This window comes from Nannobrachium achirus (assembly GCF_963921795.1).
Source record: "Nannobrachium achirus genome assembly, chromosome: 13".
Classification (NCBI taxonomy): domain Eukaryota; kingdom Metazoa; phylum Chordata; class Actinopteri; order Myctophiformes; family Myctophidae; genus Nannobrachium; species Nannobrachium achirus.
Window position 1 is genome coordinate 37,816,291 of NC_137833.1, and position 26,107 is coordinate 37,842,397.

Below are 26,107 nucleotides of genomic sequence, written 5' to 3' on the forward strand. Positions count from 1 at the left end.
CGGACGGAGCAGAACAACACAGAGTATCAGATTTGGCAGATTGCACACATGCAGTACACATCTGGACCATCACCGCCGAAGAAAACTGCGGAGAAAAAACAAGAGGAAGGTGGACGCAAAAGACACACACACAATCTCCATTCTCCCCCTCCCCCGTATCAAGATTAACATAAAGAAATACACTCTACAAACAGGCATTACAGTAGAATACCACACACTCAAGAGACAATCCACCCTCCCTATAAAATCTGTATGTCCATGGAGTCAAGCCAACTCTGGATAGTTGACTGAACCCTTTAACTATACTAACCACGTAAATGCCCCCCCTCTCTCCCTCCTTGCATGTGTGTGTTTGCTGTTTTAATTTCATTCTGTTTTTTTATTTATCAATTTTGTATTAGTCATCCCTCAGTCTCAATGACCTTTGACCTGTTTGGACTGATATTCTATTGGTAAGCCGCTGTCCACGTGGACAGACACTTGTGTTCTTTTAAATTTGCTTGTCTGCCTTTCTGGGGAAATGTTCTGTTTGTAATTTCAGGGGCAGACCAACATATGAGTTTTTTTAATCTCTTACTTGTGGCAGGGACTGGTACTACAATTTCCTAGGGCTGCAGCATCGATGTCTTTGTTTACACCAAAGGTATAGAACACACACACGCACGCACGCACGCACGCACGCACGCACGCACGCACGCACGCACGCACGCACGCACGCACGCACGCACACACACACACACACACACACACACACACACACACACACACACACACACACACACACAACCAGTCATAAAACTACAGTACTAATGCAACAGCTTCTGAAAGTGTGTTCACCAATTAGTGGAAACTATACACTAACCATTAGTAACCTTTTAAGCATGATGCAGTTCTGTGCAGCATGAATTTGAAAACTGTCAGTACCTCCACCATAGCTACCTGTCTTTAACACTTTTTTGTATTATTTTGTTTTTTTATTTTTTACTTATTCTAGCTGATGGAAAGATAAACAAAGTAGAACCATAAACTGTGTTTAGCAGAGTAAGTGTGAAAAAATATTTATTTTTTATTGATATATATAATATATTATATATATATAAATATATGAACCAGAAGTGCACAATATCAAACACTCTGAACATTGTCAAGAATGGCATTTAGGGGGGAAATTAACTGTACTCACAAAAAAATAAAAAGGAGTGAGGGATTGGACTGCAGGAGAAACTTGCGCTACTATGCCAACATTTACAGTACAATGTCCCCCCACGCCCCCCAATGTAACTTGAACTGTCACAATTCATATCAACTATGAAATTCCTATTGCATATCATAGCACAATGTATAACTAAAAAGCTATTGACTTGCACAACCCCATTCTATGAGATTGTCTGATGATTGTGTAACATTTAAGACGCTCTTGCCAAGATCGCACTTTACAAGAAAAAAAAGCAGTGTTTCCACATAAACTCTGTACCATGTTGTACAAAAGCAGTATTTTGGCAAGGGAAAAATGTGAAAGCAACAAAGTGCCATAAAATACATAAGCTTAGAAATTGCAAACATGTAACTAACAACAGCTTAGTTATCGGTATATTTTGTCATGTCATGAGATGGACTAGTGCTACATGGCGTTTATAATAGGATGTTATAAACATGTCATGTACAACAAGGGGTGTGTTTTAGGGACTATAATCTGCTGTTGCGACCAGCAGTTCTACTGGCGTGTTCTTGTGTTCAGACACCAGAGTCAAATGTCATTTAAAGTGCATCAACATACAGTAAGCATGGCATGAAACACCAGCTTCTGACAGGCCTGACAGTTTATTTAAAACCTAAAAGCTGTTTTCAAAATAAAAGTCCCACTGTGAGTGGCCCTCAACCGGTCTTGGTTGAGTCCTCCTGTTGTTTGTTGAGCAGGGCGTCCAGTAGACGGAGCTTTGCTTTGAGGTTCTTGTACAGGCAGTACTCCTCTGCCATTGGTCCACGGTCCTCCTTCTGACAAGGCCTTGAAGAAGAAGAAGTAAAAAAAAAAAAAAAAAAAAGAATAAGAAGGAAGTGAGGCCAGAAATAGAGATGAAAAGATAAAATCTTCTTTTTTTTTTGTTATTATAATTTCCAGACAAACTGCAGCAGATCCCATAACTGGTCAATAGCCCCTGTGTTGCCTTACTCAGATAGCTTTGTACAGTGTGTATTGTAATAAATAAAACATAAAAAAAAAACATTGTATTTTACTTTGGAGAACTGCTAACCGTGTACAGTATGAAAAGAGGTGTACAGTTCCGAGTCTCCATCTCTCTGTCTCTCTCTCTCTCTCCTGAGTACTTCTCTCTGTGTTGTGTTCTCGTTAAGTGAGTGTGCATCACGCTGTTGTACCATTAACGATGGGACTTTTTTGTTTTTTCGTGGATGTTCTTTCCTTTATTTTACACGAAGGCATTGTCGAACTATGAAAAACCAAATGTTCTGAATTTATTAAAAGACTAAATAAAATGCCAAAAAAACCTAGAAGAGGATGGGAGTGCCTGTGTCTCGTGTGTACACACTGTACAGTGCTGGCCGGGTTACATCAGGGGCGTCAATTGGGTATGGCAGGGGTATGCATCTGCCATACCCTGGGTCCAGGGGGAAAATAAAAGTGCAAATAAAAAAATGCAAAATTTAATAAAATGGTCACTTTAACAAGGTATTATAATTATATTCTCCACACTTTTATTCTCCCCATCTTAACAAAATGGTAAATTCCCAGTTTCCCAGGTCAGCTGCACAGGTGCAATGCATTATTGTTAATTGTGGCAAGTTTACTAACATGCTAAGTTTTGCTGCACTTGAACAACCATTCGGGGCTGCCATATCCAACCCAAGAAACCACAGAAACCTGTGTAAAAAACGGACAAAACTCGTCTTTTTCAGACATTGTGAAAATAGCCGATCCACATGCTCTCAACGCCTCGCAGCGCGAGGCGTTGTGAGCATGTAGATCTGCTATTTTCACAATAGAACCGTGTTATACAAAATGTAATGCCTCTTTTCCATGAGGACTGCCATCTCTGCCATACCCTAGCTTTTGCTGAACTGACGCCACCGGGTTACATGAACCTCCGGAATGCTTACCGGCCAGTATGAGCGTAGAAATGCTCCTCAAACTCTCGGAGCACCTGGCTTAGCCGACGCTTTTCCAGCCTGGTCGTCCTGAGGTGATCCAGTAATTCACACCTATGTACACAGCGAGAGGAGTATTCAAAGACAAAAAATAACACACCACACATCCTCCATCTTTGGGTGTGGATCCAAAATGCAAATCATGAAAAACAAACTCCAAATCTTTATTCACAGCAGCAAATGTTATAAATAAATGCTGCTGCTGCTCTGGATAAAGATTTCGAGCATTTTTAAGTGAGTTGCGAGCAGTGTAGGAAAGTAACTAAGTACATTTACTTAAGGACTGTACTTTGTACTTTACTTGAGTATTCCCATTTTCTAATACTTCCTTCTACTCCACTACATCTCAAATCCAAATATTGTACTTTTACTCCACTACAATTATTTGATGACTTTAGTTACTACGGTAGTTACTTTGTAGACTGAGTATTATTACAAAACACACATTAAAGGGAAATACCATTCATTTTCAACATTTAACTATTTCATTAATATACCTTAGAGTTGTTGGGTGGAAATAAGAAAAAGGTCACCCCCTTCTGTGTTGCCTTTAACTGGAGGATTGATTGTGGGGTCATGTGATCAGTGAAATCATGAAGATGTACTCTTTGGCTTGCATATATATACACCTATATAAATGTCCATTTGAAAATAGCCGATCTACAAGCTTTGCAGATCTGCTATTTTCAAAAGATGTTTATACATTTGAAATGGGACACTCTGCATAATGAGTACTTTTACTTTAAGGTCAAGTACATTTTGAATTCCAGACTTTTACTTCAAAATTCAAAAGTATTTCTACATTGCAGTATTCATACTTTTACTTTTTGAGTACTTTTACCACCACTGACCGGAGGATAGCCAATATATGTCCGAAGCTGTGAATAGGCAATAGGCCAACTTGAAGCCTATTGATGGTGGTATGGTCCTTGAAGACTTTTTAGCTTTCTGACATGATACTGACCATGATACTGGCATGATAGTGACATGACACTGACCATGATAATGGCATGTTACTGACATGATGCTGACATGATTATACTGACCATGTTGCTGACCATGATACTGACATGATTATCGTCGTTGTCGGGTGAAAACCTTGTATGTCCAAAACCGTTCGTTAAGCATTTTTCATTTTAAAAATGATTTAAACTAGTGAAAACAGCCGATCTACAAGCACACAACGCCTCGCACCGCGAGGCGTTGTGTGCTTGTAGATCTGCTGTTTTCACTAGTTTTGTGCGACGGCCTTGTACGATGAAGCGGGGCTTTGCTTTGCGAAAGAACGTACAAATTTGAAACTTGGAGATACAAGGTTTCCACCCGACAACGACGTTATACTGACCATGTTGCTGACATGATACTGACCTTGATACTGACATAACTGACCACAATACTGACATGCTACTGACATGATACTACTAACCATGTTACTGACATGCTACTGACACGCTACTAACCATGATGCTGAGGTTGTACGACATACTATAGAATAAATTAGGCTTAAACGCAGTCAAGTTATTGGAATGCACGCCACACACCTGGAGGCTTCGTGTAGCGTTGCCACTGCCACGACATGAGGCTGGAGATCTTTGACCTCCTCCAGTGGGGACACCTGTGGTGTGTTGGACACCTCGTGGAAAGGCAGATGAAGAGATTCGTCAGACCTCGTGGATGTGTGTGGCTGCTGTCTGGGGCTCCGCTGTCTCACGCAGTCCTCATCAGAGCTCTCCTCTTCCTCCTGAAACAGGAACGTGCCATATTAAACAATATGATGAGCAGAATCATTTGGATTGCTGTACAGCGCACAGCTGTAGCAGCTGGTGAGACGAAGGAGAGCTCCAGCCAGGAATAACCCCACAGTAATGGAGATCTCTACGGAATACCATAAAACTCACCCTCGAACAAACTCACCCTTTGCACATATAGAATCTAGCAGTCTGAAAAGGTGGGTTTTGAGTATGGCGAGAATGGGGGCAGCTTTGAGGTGAGCTGGAACTATAGCTTACTGTACTGCTATACAGTTTACAGTTTAGGCATTTAGCAGACGCTTTTAATCCAAAGCGACTTACAATAAGCAGATAAAACATCACAATAATAACAGGATAATATGTCAATACATCAACAGCAATATAACAAATGCTATCTAGGAAACTAAATAATCAGTCAAGAAAAGGTTCTAAAAACCTAAAAACAAATGCTGACTATAGGTAAGTTGTGTTGTTGCATTGAAATGATTATTATCAAGTAGATAGCAGCATACTGAAAATACCTACATCAAAGAACAGAGGCTATGTAACACTGTGCGCCAGGGAGTGGCAGTTGTTATTGATTGGTAGTTCAGGGTTGTAGAGCAGGGGAAATATCTGGTGGTCAGGATATTGACTGATGAATGCTTTGATAACGTTAGCATTTAGTTATATGGCCGTAAAGCAGTCTGGCTGGATTCATGAATAAATGTCAATGAGCGTTTCTCCCTTGGGTAGGAGAACTTTACAATGTAGATAGACCTACTGTATCAGACTGGTATTTGGTATATTTTAGAAAATAATAAAACGAAAACAATATATATTTAAAACACACACAGACACACACAGACACCACACACACACACACACACACACACACACACACACACACACACACACACACACACACACACACACACACACACACACACACACACACACACAAATGCTTCTGTTGGAGAGAAATGTTTGTGGCAATGCTTCTGTTTTAGAGAAAATCAGATGTGGCAGAGCAGAACACAGTTTTTTCTGACGCACACCGAAAACACCCCAGCAGTTTTTGTGTTTACTCAGTAGGCAACTCACTATGGTGGTGATGACTGGTGTAGCTGTAGTTGTGGAAGCTAGCAGCAGCTGTTTGAGAAGACGGTACCGATCATACAGAGGCTTCATAAGTGTCCGCTCCTGTCTGGTGCTCTGCACACGCACGCACGCACGCACGCACGCACGCACGCACGCACGCACACACACACACACACACACACACACACACACACACACACACACACACACACACACAAAAGGAACCACTTAGTTAAGACCAAATAGAAGAGAATGAACTCAACACATGAATAGGGCTGTCACAATTATTACATAATCGTCTAATCGCAATTATTTGACATAATCGCAATTATTTGACATAATCGCAATTATTTTGTGATAATTGTCATAATCGTTTACATGTTGAAAAATGTTTATATATGTTCAAACATTTAAAAAATAGTGGAAATAGCAGATCTATAAGCTCACAACGCGTCGCATCGCGACGCGTTGTGAGCTTGTAGATCGGCTATTTCCACTATCAAAGTTCTTTTTAAAGTGTAAAGAAAGTCAAATATGTCCTTCATTTCTTTGTATATTTAGGTTATGTGTCATATCTGCCACGTGCAACTTCAATGCCTAAAAGCTGAACAGAAATGTAATTGTCAACGACAAAAACACAATTAAATCGTTAATCGCAATTATTTGAGTGGCAATTAATCGTCATGTAAAATGTCATAATCGTGACAGCCCAACACATGAAGCAGACAGACAGATGCGTCAGGTGAAGACAAGGTCCCAGGTCTTACCGGTCGGCCGTGCACACTCTCAAAGTAGAGCAGACACTTCTGCAGGCTGCTCTTCTCCAGGGCCATCTGGGAGTGGGTCATCTCCTGGAGATGAGAGCGTACAGAACACACTGAAAGGAAGTCCGCCACACACAGTGGCGTAAAGCAGTGGTTTTCAATAGTGGGTGACGGGGCACCCTGGGGTGCCGCGACGGCAGTCCAGGGGTGCCGCGAGATCATTCGATAATGTTTGGAATTTATTTGGACACTTGGAAAAAATATTTAGTCTCATTTTAAACTTGAAGTACGAGGTTATTTTCAGTCAGTTCTAACCAAAATGGCTATTATCTCAACGTTTTCCTCGCAACATAATCACTAAAATATCGTCACTGTCGGGCAGAAACCTCGTATCTCCAAGTTTCAAATGTGTACGTCTTTTGGTAAAGATTGTCGCACAAAACTAGTGAAAACAGCTGCTGTTTTCACTAGTTTGGTACATTTTATAGATGATAAATACAAGGTTTCCACCCGACAACGACGATATGCTATAAATATAAGGTGCTGGGAGTGAAAATTATAATGTATGCGGTGCCTCGGATTAAAAAGATATTTATGGGGTGCCCTGAGACAAAAAAGTTTGGGAACCCCTGGCGTAAAGCAACTAAGTACATTTACTCAAGTACTGTACTCAAGTACAACTTTGAGGTATTTTTTTTTTTTACTTTACTTTACTATTTTCAGTTTTCAGTAGTACTACATTTGACCACAGGTCCACGCTCGCAGCAGCAGCAACAGCAGCACTGTCTGTATGACTCCACTACTGCTGTGTGTCTGCCCAGTGGTGTTCACTCTCAACATGAATAAACGTTGAATAAGCATCTGATTCTTCAGGTGGGAACACATTCTCCATTTGGACATTATAGCTATGAGAGTGTATATGTCAGTCCAATACTTACTTTTAATACTTTTAATTCCGGACTCTTACTTGTAACAGAATATTTCTACATTCCGGTATTGATTTTTGCATTTTTTGAATATCTCTTGGGATAGGAGAAGGGAGACCTATAAATAGATGAACTTACATTTTTAACTTTATATATTCTATATGTGCAAGCCCACATGAATTATGTATTGTATGCGTTCTGCTCAAAACTGGGTGTATTATGGGCTGTTGCAATGGAATGTTTGTCTTTTGTTTACGATCCCATGTGGCATGGGTCAAGAAATTGTCCGGACAAGAAAATAAAAATATTCATTCATTCATTCGATACTTATACTTAAGTAAGAGATGTGAATACTTTTTCCACCACTGGCCACACAAGTATGAGCCACAAGACGGCTGCGCGCACCGGAAATAGCGAGTGTACAGTGTGTGTGTGTGTGTGTGCGTGTGTGTGTGTGTGTGTGTGTGTGTGTTAGGGCATTCACGAATAGCGATTTTTAGTATTCGAATTATTCGACCTCAAAGTATTCGAATAGTCGAATATTCGACAGGACTGGCCAAACTGTCAAATATTAAGTAAGCAAGAGGCGAACATTGTGAAAATAGCCGATCTACATGCTCACAACGCCGTGCTTGTCAGGGTGGGGTCCCCAGTTCAAATATGTTTATTTGGGGTTTCACGGCCTATTTTTTTATTTCTTTTTATTTCTTTTAAGAGAAAACAATAAAAATTTAAATAAGCGAATATTCGACTTCGGTGAACAACATCGAATAGTGACTTTGATATTCGAATATTCGAATATTTGGTGAATGCCCTAGTCTAGTGTGTGTGTGTGTGTGTGTGTGTGTGTGTGTGTGTGTGTGTGTGTGTGTGTGTGTGTGCGTGTGTGTGTGTGTGTGTGTGTGTGTGATTGAACTACCTTGATGTTATCTGGCAGGCCCAGCTCTTGCCGTCTGTCCCTCAGCCTGTTGTTCAGCGTGAGGACTGTGGCCTCCAGGCTGGGCCTGCTGTTCCTGCTGATGTGCTGTGGCTCTGTGGCGCTCAGTGGAGCCCCCTGGTGGTCTCCACAGGAGCTGTAGGAGCCCCTGGGCTCCCTGAGTGTACTTTCTGTATACTGTCTTGTCTTCATGTCTGGAGGGGAAGAGAGACGCGCTGAACTGGAATCATGCTTTTGGTTTAAGAATATTATGAGTCGTGATATCTTCACGTGACACTAAGGAAGTTCTTTGGGGTTGTCTGGAAGCATAATTACCGGCCTATGCGTGCTTATGCATATAGGCCTACACTATTTTTGAGAATTTGTGGCAATAAATTCATGCCCAAAATAGGGACACCAGGGTTAACGTGTGTACAGTATATTGTAAAGCATAAAACAAAACAAACAAGAAAAAAGGATAATTATGCTCAACTATGACCAGTAAAACAGATGCATAATTTGTGTGATCCTATGAGGCTAATCTATAATTTTACGTATGACCCTTTTGACATTTGTTTCTCAACAAAAATATGATATGTAATACAAATATTTACAACTGAAAAAGGTGTTTTTCAACACCTCGACACAACTCAGTTGAAAGTATTGTACTTTTTGTCAAATAAATGGTTGTGTGATTAATTTCTGCACGTTGTATGACAGTGTTGCATGGAGAAAATAGACGATACTGTACAAGCTCAATCAGCTATTTTTACAAAAGCTTCAGGCTTATGACGTTAAAGGACAACTTTGTTTTTTTACAACAAAGGTTCATATTTTAGGTTGTAATGAGAGAAAAGAAAAAGTGAGTGTTAAAATGTTTTCATTTGCTTCGTTCTATTGTTTTATCGTGTTTACCGTGCTAAAATGTGGGGCATGCGTACGCATGGGGGCATGCGTACAAGTGGCTAAATATGTCTTTTTAGACACAATAAGCAAGCAGTTTCTTCATTGCTATTTACAGTAACACTTCTAGCCCCCATAAGTCACATCCAACCATGAAAGGTTGTGTTATATCTTGGGAATGGGCTTATTCTGTCTAAAATGACATATTTAGCCACTTGTACGCATGCCCCCAACCACTGAAATAAGAATCTCTGAAACAATATAAAGAAGTAAATGAAATCATTTTAACACTCATCTTTTATATTCTTTAATGACAATCTAAAATATGAACCCTTGTTGTAAAAAACTAAAGTTGTCCTTTAAAGGGCATTACTGGTCTGTCTGTGACTTTGACTGTGCAGTATGTGTGTGTGTGTGTGTGTGTGTGTGTGTGTGTGTGTGTGTGTGTGTGTGTGTGTGTGTGTGTGTGTGTGTGTGTGTGTGTGTGCGTTCGTGCGTGCGTGTGTGTGTGTGTGTGTGTGTGTGCGTGCGTGCGTGCATGCGTGTGTGTGTGTGCGTGTGCGTGTGTCTGACCTTTGAGTTGCTTCCGGCTCTTGCTGAGCTCTTTCATGAGTCTGGCCACCTCTGGATGAGCCGTCTTATCATTATGGGCCGGCTAGTGACGACAACAAACAACCTTTATTACCGTGTGCAGGCATTACATCACTGCTACAAACAGCCCTCTGCACCAGGTGCAGGTATTATATAATCTTGCGTACTGCACAGTAGGGCATTCACCAAATTATTCAAATATCAAAGTCACTATTCGACGTTGTTCACCAAAGTCGAATATTCACTTTTTTAAAATATCTTTATTGTTTTCTCTTTAAAAAATATATCGTTTTTAAAGCTTGGCGGGATAGGAAGTCATAAGAATGAGTTGTCAATGCCCCTGGTGGATGAATTTGTTAATGCTCTATACCAGGGGTTCTCAAACCTTTTTAGGCCGTGACCCCCAAAATAAACATATTTGAACTGGGGGACCCCCACCCTGACAAGCACTTGGAATTGTAGGTATTACATTTAATGTGACTCAGTTCCGCAGATAAATATTGTGAAAATAGCAGATCTACATGCTCACAACTTGCGAGGCGTTGTGAGCATGTAGATCCGCTATTTTCACAATTAGTAGAGGAGCCTATGTATTTCCGTAATTTTGGAATGTTAATTTTTGGAGACATGTACATCTTGATTCTTGGGGTTCTCAGAATGCCAAAAAAAACATGTCTCCAATTTTTCTTTTGGGGTTTAGCATGTGTAATTAGCATAATTAGACAATTAATTGCCCAAAACAGGAAATGGCAATAACTTTGCTTCTAGGTAACTTATAAAGGTGATCTAAGAGTCTAAGTCCATGTTTGTGAGGTCAAGAAATTCATCTGTTACCATTGTGAAGTCATACAACCTTTCCTGATTAGCATAAATTGCATAAATTATGCAAAAATGAGGTGGAAATAAGCAAATTGCTGCATTTTTTAAGTTTTAGTCAACTTTGAAAGCTTCTCACAGACTCTAAGATGTATGTTTGCAAGTCATCAATTATCATCATCCTATAAATAAATCATGCAACACTTTGTCTGTGTAATAATTATGTAATAATCACACCGAAACCAGAAATATCTATATTTCTTTGCTTTAAGCTAATTAATAAACATGATCTTACAGACAGTGTAAGTCTGTTTGCATGTCTAGAAAATATTCTCTATCCATAACTAGGATATTTAACCTTTCCTTATTAGCATAATTTGCATATATATATATATATATATATATATATATATATATATATATATATATATACACATATATATATATATATATATATATATATATATATATATATATATATATATATATATATATATATATATACCGGTATATATCCGTGACCCGATTCCGGATAAGCGGTTGAAGATGGATGGATGGATGGATGGATATATATATATATATATATATATATATATATATATATATATATATATATATATATGAGAAATGGTCACAGATTTATCAGATTGTTTATTCTAATATTTACAGAAAGTTGTGAAAACACATTTAAATAGAAGGGTCTCCATCGTCATCATCCCCAATTCCCAACAGATGTGCCTTGCTTACATTACAACACACCTATTCATCTGCCCCACACATGCACATCTCAGAGCAGTTAAAACGTTAAGATCGACAAGAACAATGTGACGCGCACTGGGATTTCTTGCAGCCACATTTGATCAGTTGGGTATTATGGGTAATGGTGGCTGGAGCTGGGGGTTCCCGTGTTGTGACTGGCACCAGTTGTTCTCCCTCAGCCTCCATCCATATTCAGTTACTGGTGGTATCTGTGGGTTATGTACGTGGTCCTGACTCCTCATACCATACCATTGCCTGGTAATGGGCACGGGCAATGGCTTGATGTAATGCTCCTTGTGTAGGTGGCAGCTTCTCGGCTTCCAATTGTTTCTTTGTGAATAACCTCCACCTGAGCTCACCAACATCCACAAGATTTGTACCGGGCTCGTACAGCTTGCAAACAAATGCTTAAATCTTATTATAAATTTTTTTCTGCGTCAGAACTGAGCTTTTTTGTAGTGCCTAGAGTATCAAATGCAAATACCACCTCCACAGGACACCGGTTTAGAGCTTGCCAACAGGTTAACTTTCCCTTGCAAACAAAATGGCCTGTCTGGTCAGTTCCATGATGGCATGGAAGTTTTCATACCCTGGTATGTTTTACTGTACATCAATAGAGTTTGAGTGGACATCTTGCCTTGATTATGATAATGTTGGGTTTTCCCTGGAAGAGTTGGAGGGCTTTCTTAGCAAGATAGACAATCAGCTCATCTTTGGTGTGGATACCTGACAAGAATAGTTTTTCTGACACCTTCCCTATCGGTGTGTTGTCTTCCACATCATAAGTGGTAGGGGGCTTGCCACCTGGTGTCGCTTACATGTGGCATCCTTCAGTGAAGATGCAATGCCATAGCGGTCAAATACTACATGAGTCTCACTATGTTCCTGTCCAGTGTGGCTATGAAGTGGTCAGCCCACTGGGAACATGTCTTGATCCATGATGGCTTTCCCATTTGCATTTGCTACACTAGGTATTAAAAAAAGCTCAGTTCTGACACAGAAAAAAAGGTTGAAACATTTGTTTGCCAGCTGCACAAGCCCGGTACAAATCTTGTGGATGTTGATGAGCTCAGGTGGAGGTTATTCACAAAGAACCAATTAGAAGCCGATAAGCTGCCACCTACACAAGGAGCATTACATCAAGCCATTGCCCGTTCCCATTACAAGGCAATATGGTATGAGGAGTCAGGACCAAGTACATAACCCACAGATACCACCAGTAACTGAATATGGATGGAGGCTGAGGGAGAACAACTGGTGCCAGTCACAACACGGGAACCCCCAGCTCCAGCCACCATTACCCATAATACCCAACTGATCAAATGTGGCTGCAAGAAATCCCAGTGCGTGTCACATTGTTCTTGTCGATCTTAACGTTTTAACTGCTCTGAGATGTGCATGTGTGGGGCAGATGAATAGGTGTGTTGTAATGTAAGCAAGGCATTGGTGTTGGGAATTGGTGTTGACGACAAAAAGATGGAGACCATTCTATTTAAATGTGTTTACAATATTTTCTGAGAATAAACAATCTGATAATTCTGTGACCATTTCTCATATTGTTCTTTATTTTATATGAAGGATATATATGCAAATTAAGCTAATAAGGGAAGGTTAGATATCCTAGTTATGGAAAGAGAATATTTTCTAGTCTTGCAAACAGACTTACACTGTCTGTAAGATCATGTTTATTAATTAACTTGAAGCAAAGAAATATAGCTTTCTGGTTTTGGTGTGATTATTACGTAATTATTACACAGATACAGGGTTGCATGATTTATTTATAGGATGATGATAATTGATGATTTGTAAACTTACATCTTAAAGTCTGTGAGAAGCTTTCAAAGTTGACTAAAACTGAAAAAAATAAGCAATTTGCTTATTTTCACCTCGTTGTTGCATAATTTATGCTAATTATGCTAATTAGGAAAGTTTGTATGACTTCAAAATGGTAACAGATTAATTTCTGGACCTCACAAACATCGACTTAGACTCTTAGATCACCTTTATAAGTTACCTAGAAGCAAAGTTATTGCCATTTCCTGTTTTGGGCAATTAATTGACTAATTATGCTAATTACACCAGCTAAACCCAAAAAGAAAAATTGGAGACATGTTTTTTTGGCATTCTGAGAACCCCAAGAATCAAGATATACATGTCTCCAAAAATTAACATTCCAAAATTACGGCCAACAGAATCTGATACATAGGCTCCCCTACTAAATGTTCGCCTCTTGCTTACTTGATATTTGACAGTTTGGCCAGTTTGGCCAGTCCTGTCGAATATTCGACTATTCGAATACTTTGAGGTTGAATAATTCAAATACTAAAAATCTCTATTCGTGAATGCCCTACGTAATGCACAGTCATGGTAATTGGACATAATTACACCTGAAATACAGCTGGATGCAGCATATCTGTATTTCACTGTAACACTGCAACAGGCCATATTGCTAATATAAGAGCCTCCTCTGTTGTTCCTGCAAAAATAAAATATGATAAATGTGATGTCTCTGATAATCCACTAGAGGGAGTGTTTGGCTTTTGGGTGATCTCCATCAAGCATCAGCAGCACAGCAAGATAACAAGTAATCAGAACCAGAGTAATATACTGTACACACACACACACACACACACACACACACACACACACACACACACACACACACACACACACACACACACACACACACACACACACACACACACACACACACACAGTACATCAAGTACCCCCACAATTAAAGGACAACTTAAGTTTTTTACAACAAGGGTTATATTTTAGATTGTAATTAGAGAAAAGAAAAGATGAGTGTTAAAATGTTTTCATTTACTGCTTTCTATAGTTTTAGCCATTTTAGTATTTTGATTTCAGTGGTTGGGGGCATGCGTACAAGTGGCTAAATACCGGTATGTATTTTTAGACATAAGCTGACAATGTCTTTGTTACTATTTACCACAGCCCCCATAAGTCACATCTGCCCATGAAAGATTGCGGTGCTTCTTGGGAATGGGCTTATTGTGTCTAAAAATACATATTTAGCAACTTGCATGCATGCCCCCAAACTGGGGGCATGCATGCAAATCAAAATCGTAAAAATCACTAAAATGATTGAAAGAAGTATTTGAAAACATTTTAACACTCATCTTTTCTTTTCTCTAATGACTATCTAAAATATGAACCCTTGTTGTAAAAAAAACAAAGTTGTCCTTTAAATGTATATTTGGCCACAGACCCCCATCTCACACCAACGAGATGAGTTTTTGACCCGCCTTCCCTCACCCTGTAGTGCCTCTCCTGCTCGAAGCAGTCCTCGAAGAGCCTGATCCTCTTCTTCACGGTGTGGATGTGTCTGCTGAGCGTGGAGACGGACACACACTCTCTGGCTCCGTCCTGACGCTCCGTACGCACAGCGCATCGGGCCCTGGGAGGAACACAACAGCAGCGGTGGTGAGACAATGTTTGACATCCAGGGGGCGTCACAAGGGGTAGGAAAGTGGGACTGAGTTACCAGGGCCCAAGGTGGAGGGGCCCTAGTAACTTAAGCTATTGAAAAATAGCAGATATACAAGCTCACAGCGCGGCACCGAGTGCCGCGCTGCGAGCTTGTAGATCTGCTATTTTTGAAAAGTCGTGAAAATGTGCGCAAATCTTTGAATATATGTATTTTTTAAGTGAACATTTGTAACTCAAATTTTGCTTCTGGGAGGGTCCCTGGAACTAAATATTTTGAGATGGGGGGTCCTTCACATGAAAAAGTTTGAGCATCACTGACATGAAAACATAGGTTTCTTGGCACACATTTTCACGGTTTTTCAAAAATAGCAGATCTACAAGCTCGCAGCGCGGCACTCGGTGCCGCGCTGTGAGCTTGTATATCTGCTATTTTTCAATAGTTAACATTCATGGGGGGCCCGCAGTGAATCCTTGTACCCAGGGCCCAGAATTTGGTGTGACGCCCCTGTTGACATCTGTGGGAAGGATTCCAGAGAGTAGTGAGTAGGGATGGGACGATAAGCGATATTATCGTTTATCGTGATGAAAAACACTCACGATAATCGTATCTTGGGGATTACATTTATCGTGATATGATATCGTTCTCCGTCATGCACTGGGATCAATTCACCTTTTATTTGCCGAGCTGCATATGCCCTGTATAATTGGTAAAAGGAACTTATATACATACTTGATACAGTCCTTTTTTCACTCTCTATCAAATGTCTTTGCCAACGTTTTTGGCAAATGTTCAGCCCCAGGATAATGGATTTTGATTATCGTGATAATATCGTAAATCGCGATTTCTTTTGTCACAATAATTGTGATATGAAATTTTCATATCGTCCCATCCCTAGTGAGTGTTAGGCATTAACAATAACCAGGACATCATCAATCAATCAATCATCAATCAATCAAACAGATAAAAACTTTTTTTTCCAGGCATTGGGTCAAGAACACATGTCGCAGAGCTTATGCTGCACCACTTGTATTTCACTATGTTGGATTGAAGTTGGAAAGAGTGCTGGCATTGTGTCACTGAGTGGTGATTACACCATTGTAATGTTATGATCATTGAAATATTATAGTTAAAGTAAGAGGACAATTCATTGCATTTCTCCAGGAAGTGGAGCTCAGCTGGTATTGATCTGAGGGTGTTCAGTGGTATTAAATAGAAAGAATTATGCACATTTTCAGTGATGATTTGAGAAAAGCAAAAGCAAGATGTTTCACATCATTTTGTATTTTCACAGAAAATGAACAGATTAATTGATTTTAAAAATAAATTGTTGGGTTTGTCAAACAATTCCTAGTTTGGATCAGCAGTAGAAGCGTGCACATACAAAATGTATATAAAGTACAGTACAGTATTCTGGAGTTTCTGCATTATATTTAATCATTCATTTTAATTAAGATTAATTAAATATAATACAGAAACTCCAGAATACTGTACTGTACTTTATATACATGGTTCTGTGCTATTGTCTGATGTACTACAACTACAGTATATTATGAATGTCTCACACACAATGGCCCCTGTATTGTACACACTTATGTAACATGTCCCCCACACATACTGGTCCTGTCCTGTCTTACATCATATGTAATGTATACTGTATATGTAGTGATATGTAGTTAGACATGCAGTGATATGTAGTGAGACATGCAGTGATATGTAGTGAGACATGCAGTGATATGTAGTGAGACATGCAGTGATATGTAGTGAGACATGCAGTGATATGTAGTGAGACATGCAGTGATATGTAGTGAGACATGCAGTGATATGCAATGAGACATGATATGAAGTGAGAAGTAATGAGACATGTGCTGTCTATGTTAATAACTATGGTGCTGACCAGGTACTATGGTGCTCGTTCATTTTTATTGATAATGAGCACCTTATCGATCCTGCTTATTGAGCCGGGCTTTTATCGAGCCCACTATTGAGCGCTTTCTAATATTTTGTGGAAAGATGTGAGACGACAAATTCTGAACAGAACTGGTATCTTTTATTATTGGCCAGGTTTTGGTGAGTTTGTGGCTGACCACCATCTATGAAGTTGACAATATTGACAAAAGTAACAAATATTTTCATTAAATATCATTAAAACAATCATTCATTAGTGTGCAATAAGTGTTAAATGGCTTTATATTATGAATAGTACTGCAATGATTTCTTGATCGCCTCTTGTCTTGATTGTTTAAACATGACGTCATGATCCGCAATCCTCGATAACAGGATTGATAAGCCCAAAGCTTATTAATACCGGCGGGTAGGTACTCAATAAATTATCGAGTTTGTAGCGGGTCCTTGTTTCCAGATCCATCCCTAGTGCTGGCTATGTTAATGACTATGGTGCTGACTATGTTGATGACTATAGTGCAGACTATTTTAATGACTATGGTATGGTGCTGACGATGTGTCCAACAGTCATGCTGGCCCTGTCCTGTTGTCTTACATCCTGATGTGCTGTGAGCAGCAAGGCGGGGAGGGCGCGGCGTCAGGGTCCAGGTGGTAGCGTTGGCTGTGGCTGAGGTTGGGCCAGCGGGGCGACAGCACGGGGCAGTCAGCCATGGAGACGTGCAACAAGAGGGGGCTGTTGTTGTAAGGGCCAGGGCTGGAGCCGGGGCTGGGGCTGGGTCCGGTTACGGTGCCTGGTGGGCTATCCTGAGTCTTGGCTCCCGCAATCCCATCCAATAGAGACACAGCCGTCTGCCTCGTTGGAGTGGAGACTGATGGATATAGAGAAATAGAGAAAGAAAGAGGGGAAACAGAGAGAGTCAGAGACAGAGAGAGATGGTTTATTATGTAATTCAGTGGTTCTCAAAGTGGATTTCAGGGACTCTCTAGGTTCCTGTATGGGGGTCTAAATTGACCCTTACAACTCTGTAAATCTGACTCTGACAGTATGCAACATTTGAACCCTGTCAGAGTTAAGGGGAGACCTTGAAATTTGAACGTTTGAGAAACACTGATGTAATTAATCATTGCGATCATATCACTTATATCTTGGAGTCGCCTGCATTTAAAAGGTGTAACTGAATTTGATTTATCAAATAAAAGAGGGAGGGAAGGAAGGAACATGTGACTGAGGATTTAGGATGAGGGAGTGAGGGGGTGTGGGGGGGTTGAGGAAGAGAGGGAGTAGACAAAAAGAGTGATGAGGGAGACGGATATAGGCGAAAAAGAGAGGAAGGTAATAAAACACATACGATGATAAAAAAAGAAAAGGAAAAGACACAAGACATGTCAGGGAACCTCATGCTCTGCCTACTGTGCCATCCTGCAGCTTTCACAGTGTGGGCAGAGATGCTCCAAAAACATTGTATCTTGTGCATTGCTACTTAACACTCCTAAAAAAAGACTCTAGGAAAACGATACAGCTCACGATGTGTGCTAAACTAGTTTTTAAACATTTACTGTATGTATCATATACATACTATAAGTGAAGTAGCTCTAAGTGAAGTAGGGCATCTTAGGAAGACTGAATAAATAAATGGTGAATGGGTGAACTATTTGGAGTATTAAGTGATATGCGATGAGATCAACGTCTATTAAAGTGTAATCGTTAGGATATCCTGGCACGGTTAGATTTACACAAGTGGTTTGTATGTTATAGGAGCAGCTACAGAAATTAGGTACTTGGAAGAAAACACTGGCAGAGCTTGGTTTGATAAAGGGCTGGGAGAATTGTCCGGCAACAATCATGTCATTCATCTTCATGCAACTGCCTCATTATGATCAACACAATTAGGAAATCATGTAGATATTGGAGTCCACATAGAAATGGCATGAGTCCAAAGTGAATTTTGGACTTCATGACAACCGCCTGTGTCATCAGTTACCTATTATGTTGGTCGTCTATGACGTGCGTATGACATATGACTCCAAGTTCCGTCCAGGTGGGGCATTCTGACAGCCGAATGGTTAGGGCATACAATAGAGTATGCAGTACCACATAGGCTCTAAAGCCTGACAGTGAGTACCCCGTTTGGTTCCTGCCTGGCCAGACCATTTGTGACATGTCATTCCCCCTGCTCTCTGGGCTTCCTTTGTTTCTACACTCTATCTGTCAAATAAAGGCTCAGAAAAATCCCCCCACTGAATGAACGAATGAATGAACGAATGACATTGTGCAAGGTTTCAGTACAATCACAGCCCCAAGGACTTCCATTCTAAAATGTAAGTTATAAAACATGTGGACCACTTGCAGCGTTCATCCACAGCCAGGCACTGAGATGTCAAGTGGTTTGGGTGATTTGCTCTCGACAGACAGAAAGACAGACATATACGGCACACACACACACAGACCTACAGTAGTCATAGATGGCTAGCATTTTGCAGAGCCAAGCCGTACAAAAAAAGTAAGGAAGTAAGTAGCTTCTCCTACCAGGCGGTGATACGTTGACTGTTTCCTGGCCCTGCTGTGGAGGTGACGCAGGTGGAGAGTAGGTGAGCAGGGACGGGGACAGAGGCAGGCTCAGGTCCCCAGTGCAGAGGGCCTGCCGGTGGGCAGGTTGGTGTTCCACATCCTGGGGGTCAACAGGGGGTGGTGGCGAGTCCAGTTCAGCCTCCAGGGCTTGCAGCTTGAGGGAGGGGCTCTGGAAACAGAAGCAAAACATGCCTTCAGGGTCAGCCGTCGCAACAACAGGTCGGGGAGGTGTTGGTGTGGTTTGCTGGGAGGGCTGTGGGATCATCAATGTCTTGCGCTTCGCTGATGAAATCCTTGCCTTCACTAGAAAAAACTTTGGGCAGTTCTTGGACTGCGAGGAGACACGGTGGGTGAGGCGAGCAATTGCGTTCGGGGGAGATAGTGTCAAGAGTGGGTGGGGGGTTGGGAGGGGGGGGCAGAAGTTCTCAGTAAAGTTGCCCCAGTCGCAAAGAGAAGCGAATCCTTCAGCATACAAATCTGACAATGCAAAAGGTCTTCATAACAGTAGGGTAGGGCCTACAGTAAATGCAGAGTTGACCCTACCCCGCAAATCAGTCATAGAAGAACAGCTCAACAGTCTCCTATAGGTCCAGTCGGATCTCCTTGGGATCAGCGGCCAGTAAAGCCCACCAGTTGGTCAACCACCCAGTCAAGAATCCCTTATTCCTTTTATCAGTGACCCGATCAGATTCCAAACATGTCAGCAATCCAGAGCAGTTTCTGCTGCTGTGCCCATTCCCATTCCCAGAGTGAGTGTCTATCTTGAGAGAATTCCAACGTCCGTTACGGTTTCCCCTCTTGTTCAGCGGCATTCCCAGCGATGCGACTCTGCATGCATTATTCATCACAGGCAGAAGAAGGCGGCGGGAACACCACTCACGACAGCATGTGGAGGGTGTGTTTGAGAGAGAGAGAGAGAGAGAGAGAGAGAGAGAGAGAGAGAGAGAGAGAGAGCATGGTCATGGAGGGAGGGTGGGAGACATGACGAGCCGTTTCCATGGTAACGTTGTCTGTTAGAGCAGTGATTCTCAACCTACTGAATTCCATGGATTTCTGTGTGATAAAATGTGATAAAAAATGTCTACACTGTAAAACGTTGAGAATCGTTGTGTTAGAAGTAACTGGCAGGCAGACGGGAATCCTTCATGCGCGTCTGTGTGCAGAGTCATTATCTAGGTCTGCCACGCAGGGTTATGTAGACATGACGTACCAGTAGGTATGTTTTGCTGCAGACTACTGATCATGGTGTATACATCCTTGCATCCTCTGCATCGAGTAATCTTCATACATGAAAACTGTTCCACCCCTTTAAATTGTATATAATTTATTTTGATTGTACTATATTGATTGATTGTATTGTACTGTGTACACTTCTGCTTTGGCAATGTAAACATATGTTTTCTCATGCCAATAAAGCCCTTTGAATTTAACTGAATTGTATGTTTTGCTGCAGAGAGAAGGCTGTGTGTGTGAAAATGAAAATAATTGTTGAATTATGATTAGAAAGAATGACAGAATTGTTGTTGTGGTGGTGGTGGTGGTTGGGATCTAGTGCATCGGCATCATCCTCCTCATGATCACCATCATTGGCTGCAGCTGACACCTGGGGCTCCGCCCCCCTCTTGTTCATTCATTCACAAAAAAAAGCACAGCTCTCGTGCGTCACACAGAGGAGGAAGGAGGGGGCAAGGAGGGGAGCGAAGGAGGGAGCCTGCCATCATTGAACCGATATACACAGGCATGTAGGGCTGTCACGATTATGACATTTTACGCAACGTTTAATTGTCACACAAACAATTGCGATTAACGATTTAATTGTGTTTTTGTTGCTGATAACACTGGAGAGTATGAATAAAAATTACAATTCTGTTTGGCTTTGGCAGACAAATAAACTGAATAAAGGAATGACTGGCATTTTACTAACTTTATTCTTTATACATTTATAGTGGAAATAGACGATGCGTTGTGAGCTTGTAGATCTGCTATTTCCACTACTTTTTTTAAAGTGTGTGAAACTATATGAACATTTCTCAACATGGAGAAGATTATGCAAAATAATTGCGATTACCTCAAATAATTGCGATTCTACGATTATGTCACAATTGTGACTGGCCTACAGGCACGCTCACACACATGCTGCACACACAATTGTAAATCCCCGTTCACTCACTGGAGGTTTCAGTTCTGTTGTTGTAGAAAGTGTTAACTAGTCAGTGTAATGTGAGAATAAGAGCAGAACCAGGGAGAGAGATGGAGAGAGATGGAGGGAGTGACTCACGCCAATGCCATTGCTCGCGCCTCTGCACCTATTCTGTCTATCAGGGGAACCGCCATCTCCTACTCTTCTCCCCTGTGAAATGAAGTCCATCTGTGATTTCTTAATTACTTACTTTTTTCCGGGTTGACCTGATAATCTTTGTGTGTCAGGCCCTAATGTCACCACTCAGTATTAGAATCAGTAGCAGAATAACCATGCATAGCAGTATGAAATTGAATTTGATTTGCAACATACTGTACAGATCAGATGAGCAGCTGTCCTTTGTGCCCGGATTGATGGTTGTCAAACTTGTTTTACAGTCAATATCACAGCGTTAACACTCTTCCATATTAAAGCTGTTCTTTGTCTGAGATCCTGTCATCTTGTGACTCACTTCTGGCTTCCTGCCCAGTAGAAACAGGGATCCTATAATGTGTTGTGCATTCGATTTGAAAAGGCTCCAAGCCTGAAGCTGCTGAATCTCAGAGCTACTTTGATCTTGTTGATCTTGATCCGTTTACCATGAGAAATGTCACAGCTTGTCCGCGTGTAGACGTGAAGCCGTGTGTGTAGTACAGTGTGTACACATTTTTACAGTCTATGGGTTGGTTCCCTTGACACATCACTGTGAAATCACAGGTGATATCGCAGGTGACATCACCTATGTAAAAGTCCATACATGGGTATTCCCCAGAATCCATTTTATGCCAATATATGAAGATCCCTGACGTCATCGATATACAGTATATCACTGGCCAGATGGCCAAGACATGGCCCATATCTGTGTGGCTGGTTCAGATAGGGATCTCCATGTATGGGCATAAAATATATTGTATGTTGTGATGTCATGGGAACCACTCTAACATAATCCCTTTTATGCCCATATATGGAGATCCCTGATGTCATCAACATTAAGCCCATATCTGACAGGACTTCATATGGGAATGCCCATATATGGAGGAAGACAGCCCATATCTGTGCGGCTGGTTCAGACAGGGATCTCCATGTATGGGTATAAAAGGGATGTACTATAAACAGTACATGGATCTCCATATAAGGGTAACTGGTCCGATATACATCACTGGCCAGATGGCCAAGAATAGGCGTGACCTCACCCTGAGGCGTCTTACTAGTGATAGACTTTAGACAGAGGAATACAAGTTACCTTCATCTCTTCGTCCCCTGTCTCCAGACCAACTCTTTTGACAGTCTGCTTCCCTGTATGATTCAGCAGACTAAAAGACAAATGGCACATTGGTTAATCAACCTCACTTTACTGACTTAATTGAACATGATGCAACTAATCAAATCAAAAACTAAACTAGGCCAATGCATGCAAAATCAAAGTTTCTTTTTCATGATGCTGTGGAAAGAAACTCTGTGTACCCAAACATTCTCCCATTAACATCTCTGCCCATGGGCCTGCACTGCATGTCCTGGTGTGCCTGTATCTGTAATCCATACATGTATTTTATTCTGGGCCATTGGCAGCAGTTGCACAGTGTGCTCTGTCTATATATAGTTCAGCTTTCAGACAGTCATCCACACTGTGAATAACATTATGACGTCTTCATGGTTGATATCAATGAGGTGGAAGTGGATTCCTCACAAACACAGTGGCAGCTTGACACTGTCACCATGCTGGCTCTACGCTCCACGCGAGGTCCCCTGGCTAGCCAATGAGTTATTTGAACTGGAATGAAAGCCGTGGCTGAAGGCACTGCTCCGCTAACCTATAACAGGGGTCTTCAATGTTTTCAGGCCAAGGACCCCTTAGTTGAGAGAGAGATGAAGCAGGGACCTTTTCATAGATTCCATATAGTTCCATAGTTTGACAGCACAATCATCAGTGTATTTTGGATTCATGTCAATTTGTGTTTTCAGATATTTAACCACTTGAACCGTCAATACTTAATAAACTTGACCTTTCAGTCTGTACTTAGTCTGCTCTTTTTCCCCTCTACACCGAACCTCTTTGCAGAAAATAGCAGATCTACAAGCTCACAACGCCTCGCGCTGCGATTTTGGCCAAAGTTCTCAGAAAATTTACACTAGGATACAAGTGGTTAATATAAAAAAGAGACAAAGATTTGGAGCCCCCCCCTGTAGTAACTCTGAGGACCCCTCAGGGGTCCCGGACCCCCTGTTGAAGACCCTTGACCTACAATAAAGGGTGTTCCTCCCACCTCTCTATGTGATGGCCCTGGCTCTGGGATCGGTTCTGCCGCTCCTCCTCTGCTACGCTGTGGTCAGTAGTAGATCGAGTGATCTGTTCTGGACCTGCTGTACCCTGAAACAATTCAAAACATTGGAGTAAGTACAATATAGTTCCCCGGTCTCCAGATTTCAGAATATTTATTAGCGTCACAATGAGTTTTGAGACCTGTGCAGAATGTACTTCTGCATGTACAGTATGCACAAATGTATGTAGAAACATTAGTATCGTTAACTATGCTCATGTCAGTACAGTACAGTACAGTACAGTAGCAAAGACATCTCTGCGGTTTGCATGTGACAGCATGTGACACAGAACATTTGACGCTGAATATGTTTCACAGCTTACGGCCGGATTAGTTGTCACGCATCTGTAAAACAGAGGAAGAGGCAGAGGAAGAGGAAGAGAGGCAAAGAAAGACAGATTCAGGGATGAGAGGAGAGGAGAGGATTCAGGGATGCTCACCACGAAGCCACCGTCATGGCTGATGGATGTGACCGAAGCCTCTCTCTCCCCTATCCGCTCCTCAGTCACTGAGCCGGACGTCAGCATCTCATGATTTGAACCCGTCCTGCTTCACAGAAGGAAACACAAAATATTAAGTGACAGTCTTTCCAAATGAGTATAGAGCTCAGTGTGTAGGGAACTCGACCAGTTGGAGAGAGAGAGAGATAGAGAGAAACACTCACGCATGCACAATAACACTGCGAGGCATTGTGTGCTTGAAGATCTGCTATTTTCACTACTTTTGTGCGACAGTCTTGTATGGTGAAGCAGGGCTTTACTTTAAGAAAAAAAAAACATACAAATCCGAAACCTGGAGATTTTGTGCCCGACAATGACGGTACGTTTTACTTGTTTGAATGTGCCGGCAATACTGTTGCGCGTGACATCCACCCTCATAAATCATACTGAGCTGAGCTGAAGTGAATGTGAAGTGACAGGGAGGCTCACTGTCCAGTGGTGCGGTCCATCTCCATGTGTCCTTCCTGCTTGTCCTGGAGCGGTCCGTTCAGTGCTGCTCCTGGGCCAGTGGGGCCCTGCGTCGCCTCACCATCCCCTCTCTCCTCCAGCTGGTCTAGGATCTGCTCCTGACTGCTGCTGCTGCTGACGTCGGAGACACCATCACGACTGGCTGGGAGGAATGGGGAGGGAGAGAGACAGAGAGGCAGAGACAAGAGAGAGACAAAAAGTGTGAGATAGAGTGAGTGTGTGTGTGTGTGTGTGTGTGTGTGTGTGTGTGTGTGTGTGTGTGTGTGTGTGTGTGTGTGTGTGTGTGTGTGTGTGTGTGTGTGTGTGTGTGTGTGTGTGTGTGTACTGTGTGTGAGAGAGAGAGAGAGAGAGAGAGAGAGAGAGACACTTAAAAGAGACACTTAAAAATCACAATGGCTTATATGTCAAATCATAAGTCAAATGAGAAATGATAAACTTTTCTGTGCAGACTGTACAGAAAAGATGAATCCAGAGCATGAGTCAACTGTACTTGTTGTTCCTAATACTGGCATGTCCCATGCTTTGCTCCCAGCTAAAACAGCACAAAAAGACCAAAAACAACACCTCAAGTCCAACATGTGTTTTCCCCTCAGTGATCGACAAAACAACGTTATCTAATGCTATATCCTCTCATATCTGCCTCCAGATCTGTAACTCCTAATAAGTCAGCACGGCTACAGTATAACAACAACAACAAATGGATTTGCTTAGGATTATTGACACAGAATAAGAAACGGTCAGCATGTACTGTACAAGTACTACACTGATAGAACATTCTTTTCTTCATGAGTCTTCTAATATCTTTGAGTTGGTTTGTCGCTAGAAGTGGAATACAGCATTGCACAGGACTGAAAACTCATTAGTTTCAAATTTACCACTTGTATGCGACGGTCGACCGTGATAATGACACTGACCAAAGATCAGCCCCCTGGCATCTTAATAATAATAATAATAACTCAGATTTATATAGCGCTTTTCTAAGTACCCAAAGACGCTTTACATGGGGGCAAGAGAAAACTAAAAAGTAAAAACAACTTTAATAGAAAAAC

General features: G+C 41.4%; 1 protein-coding gene across 1 annotated transcript in view; it reads right to left on the reverse strand.

Annotated features, from left to right (window-relative positions):
* Positions 1-843: 843 nt before the first annotated feature.
* The window catches only part of LOC308297285 (protein FAM13A-like), a gene marked incomplete at its 5' end in the record, with an annotated part of 42,887 nt that continues 17,623 nt past the window's right edge, over positions 844-26,107 (reverse strand). Inside the window, 14 exons of the mRNA XM_080740698.1 lie at positions 844-2,005; positions 3,115-3,216; positions 4,704-4,903; positions 5,997-6,107; positions 6,761-6,844; positions 8,603-8,814; positions 10,076-10,157; positions 14,948-15,089; positions 17,620-17,893; positions 19,552-19,924; positions 23,016-23,085; positions 24,037-24,140; positions 24,531-24,636; positions 25,020-25,196. Coding sequence (XP_080596824.1) covers positions 1,876-2,005; positions 3,115-3,216; positions 4,704-4,903; positions 5,997-6,107; positions 6,761-6,844; positions 8,603-8,814; positions 10,076-10,157; positions 14,948-15,089; positions 17,620-17,893; positions 19,552-19,924; positions 23,016-23,085; positions 24,037-24,140; positions 24,531-24,636; positions 25,020-25,196 — 2,167 coding nt within the window. The 3' untranslated portion in view covers positions 844-1,875. The remainder of the gene's footprint in view (positions 2,006-3,114; positions 3,217-4,703; positions 4,904-5,996; positions 6,108-6,760; positions 6,845-8,602; positions 8,815-10,075; positions 10,158-14,947; positions 15,090-17,619; positions 17,894-19,551; positions 19,925-23,015; positions 23,086-24,036; positions 24,141-24,530; positions 24,637-25,019; positions 25,197-26,107) is intronic.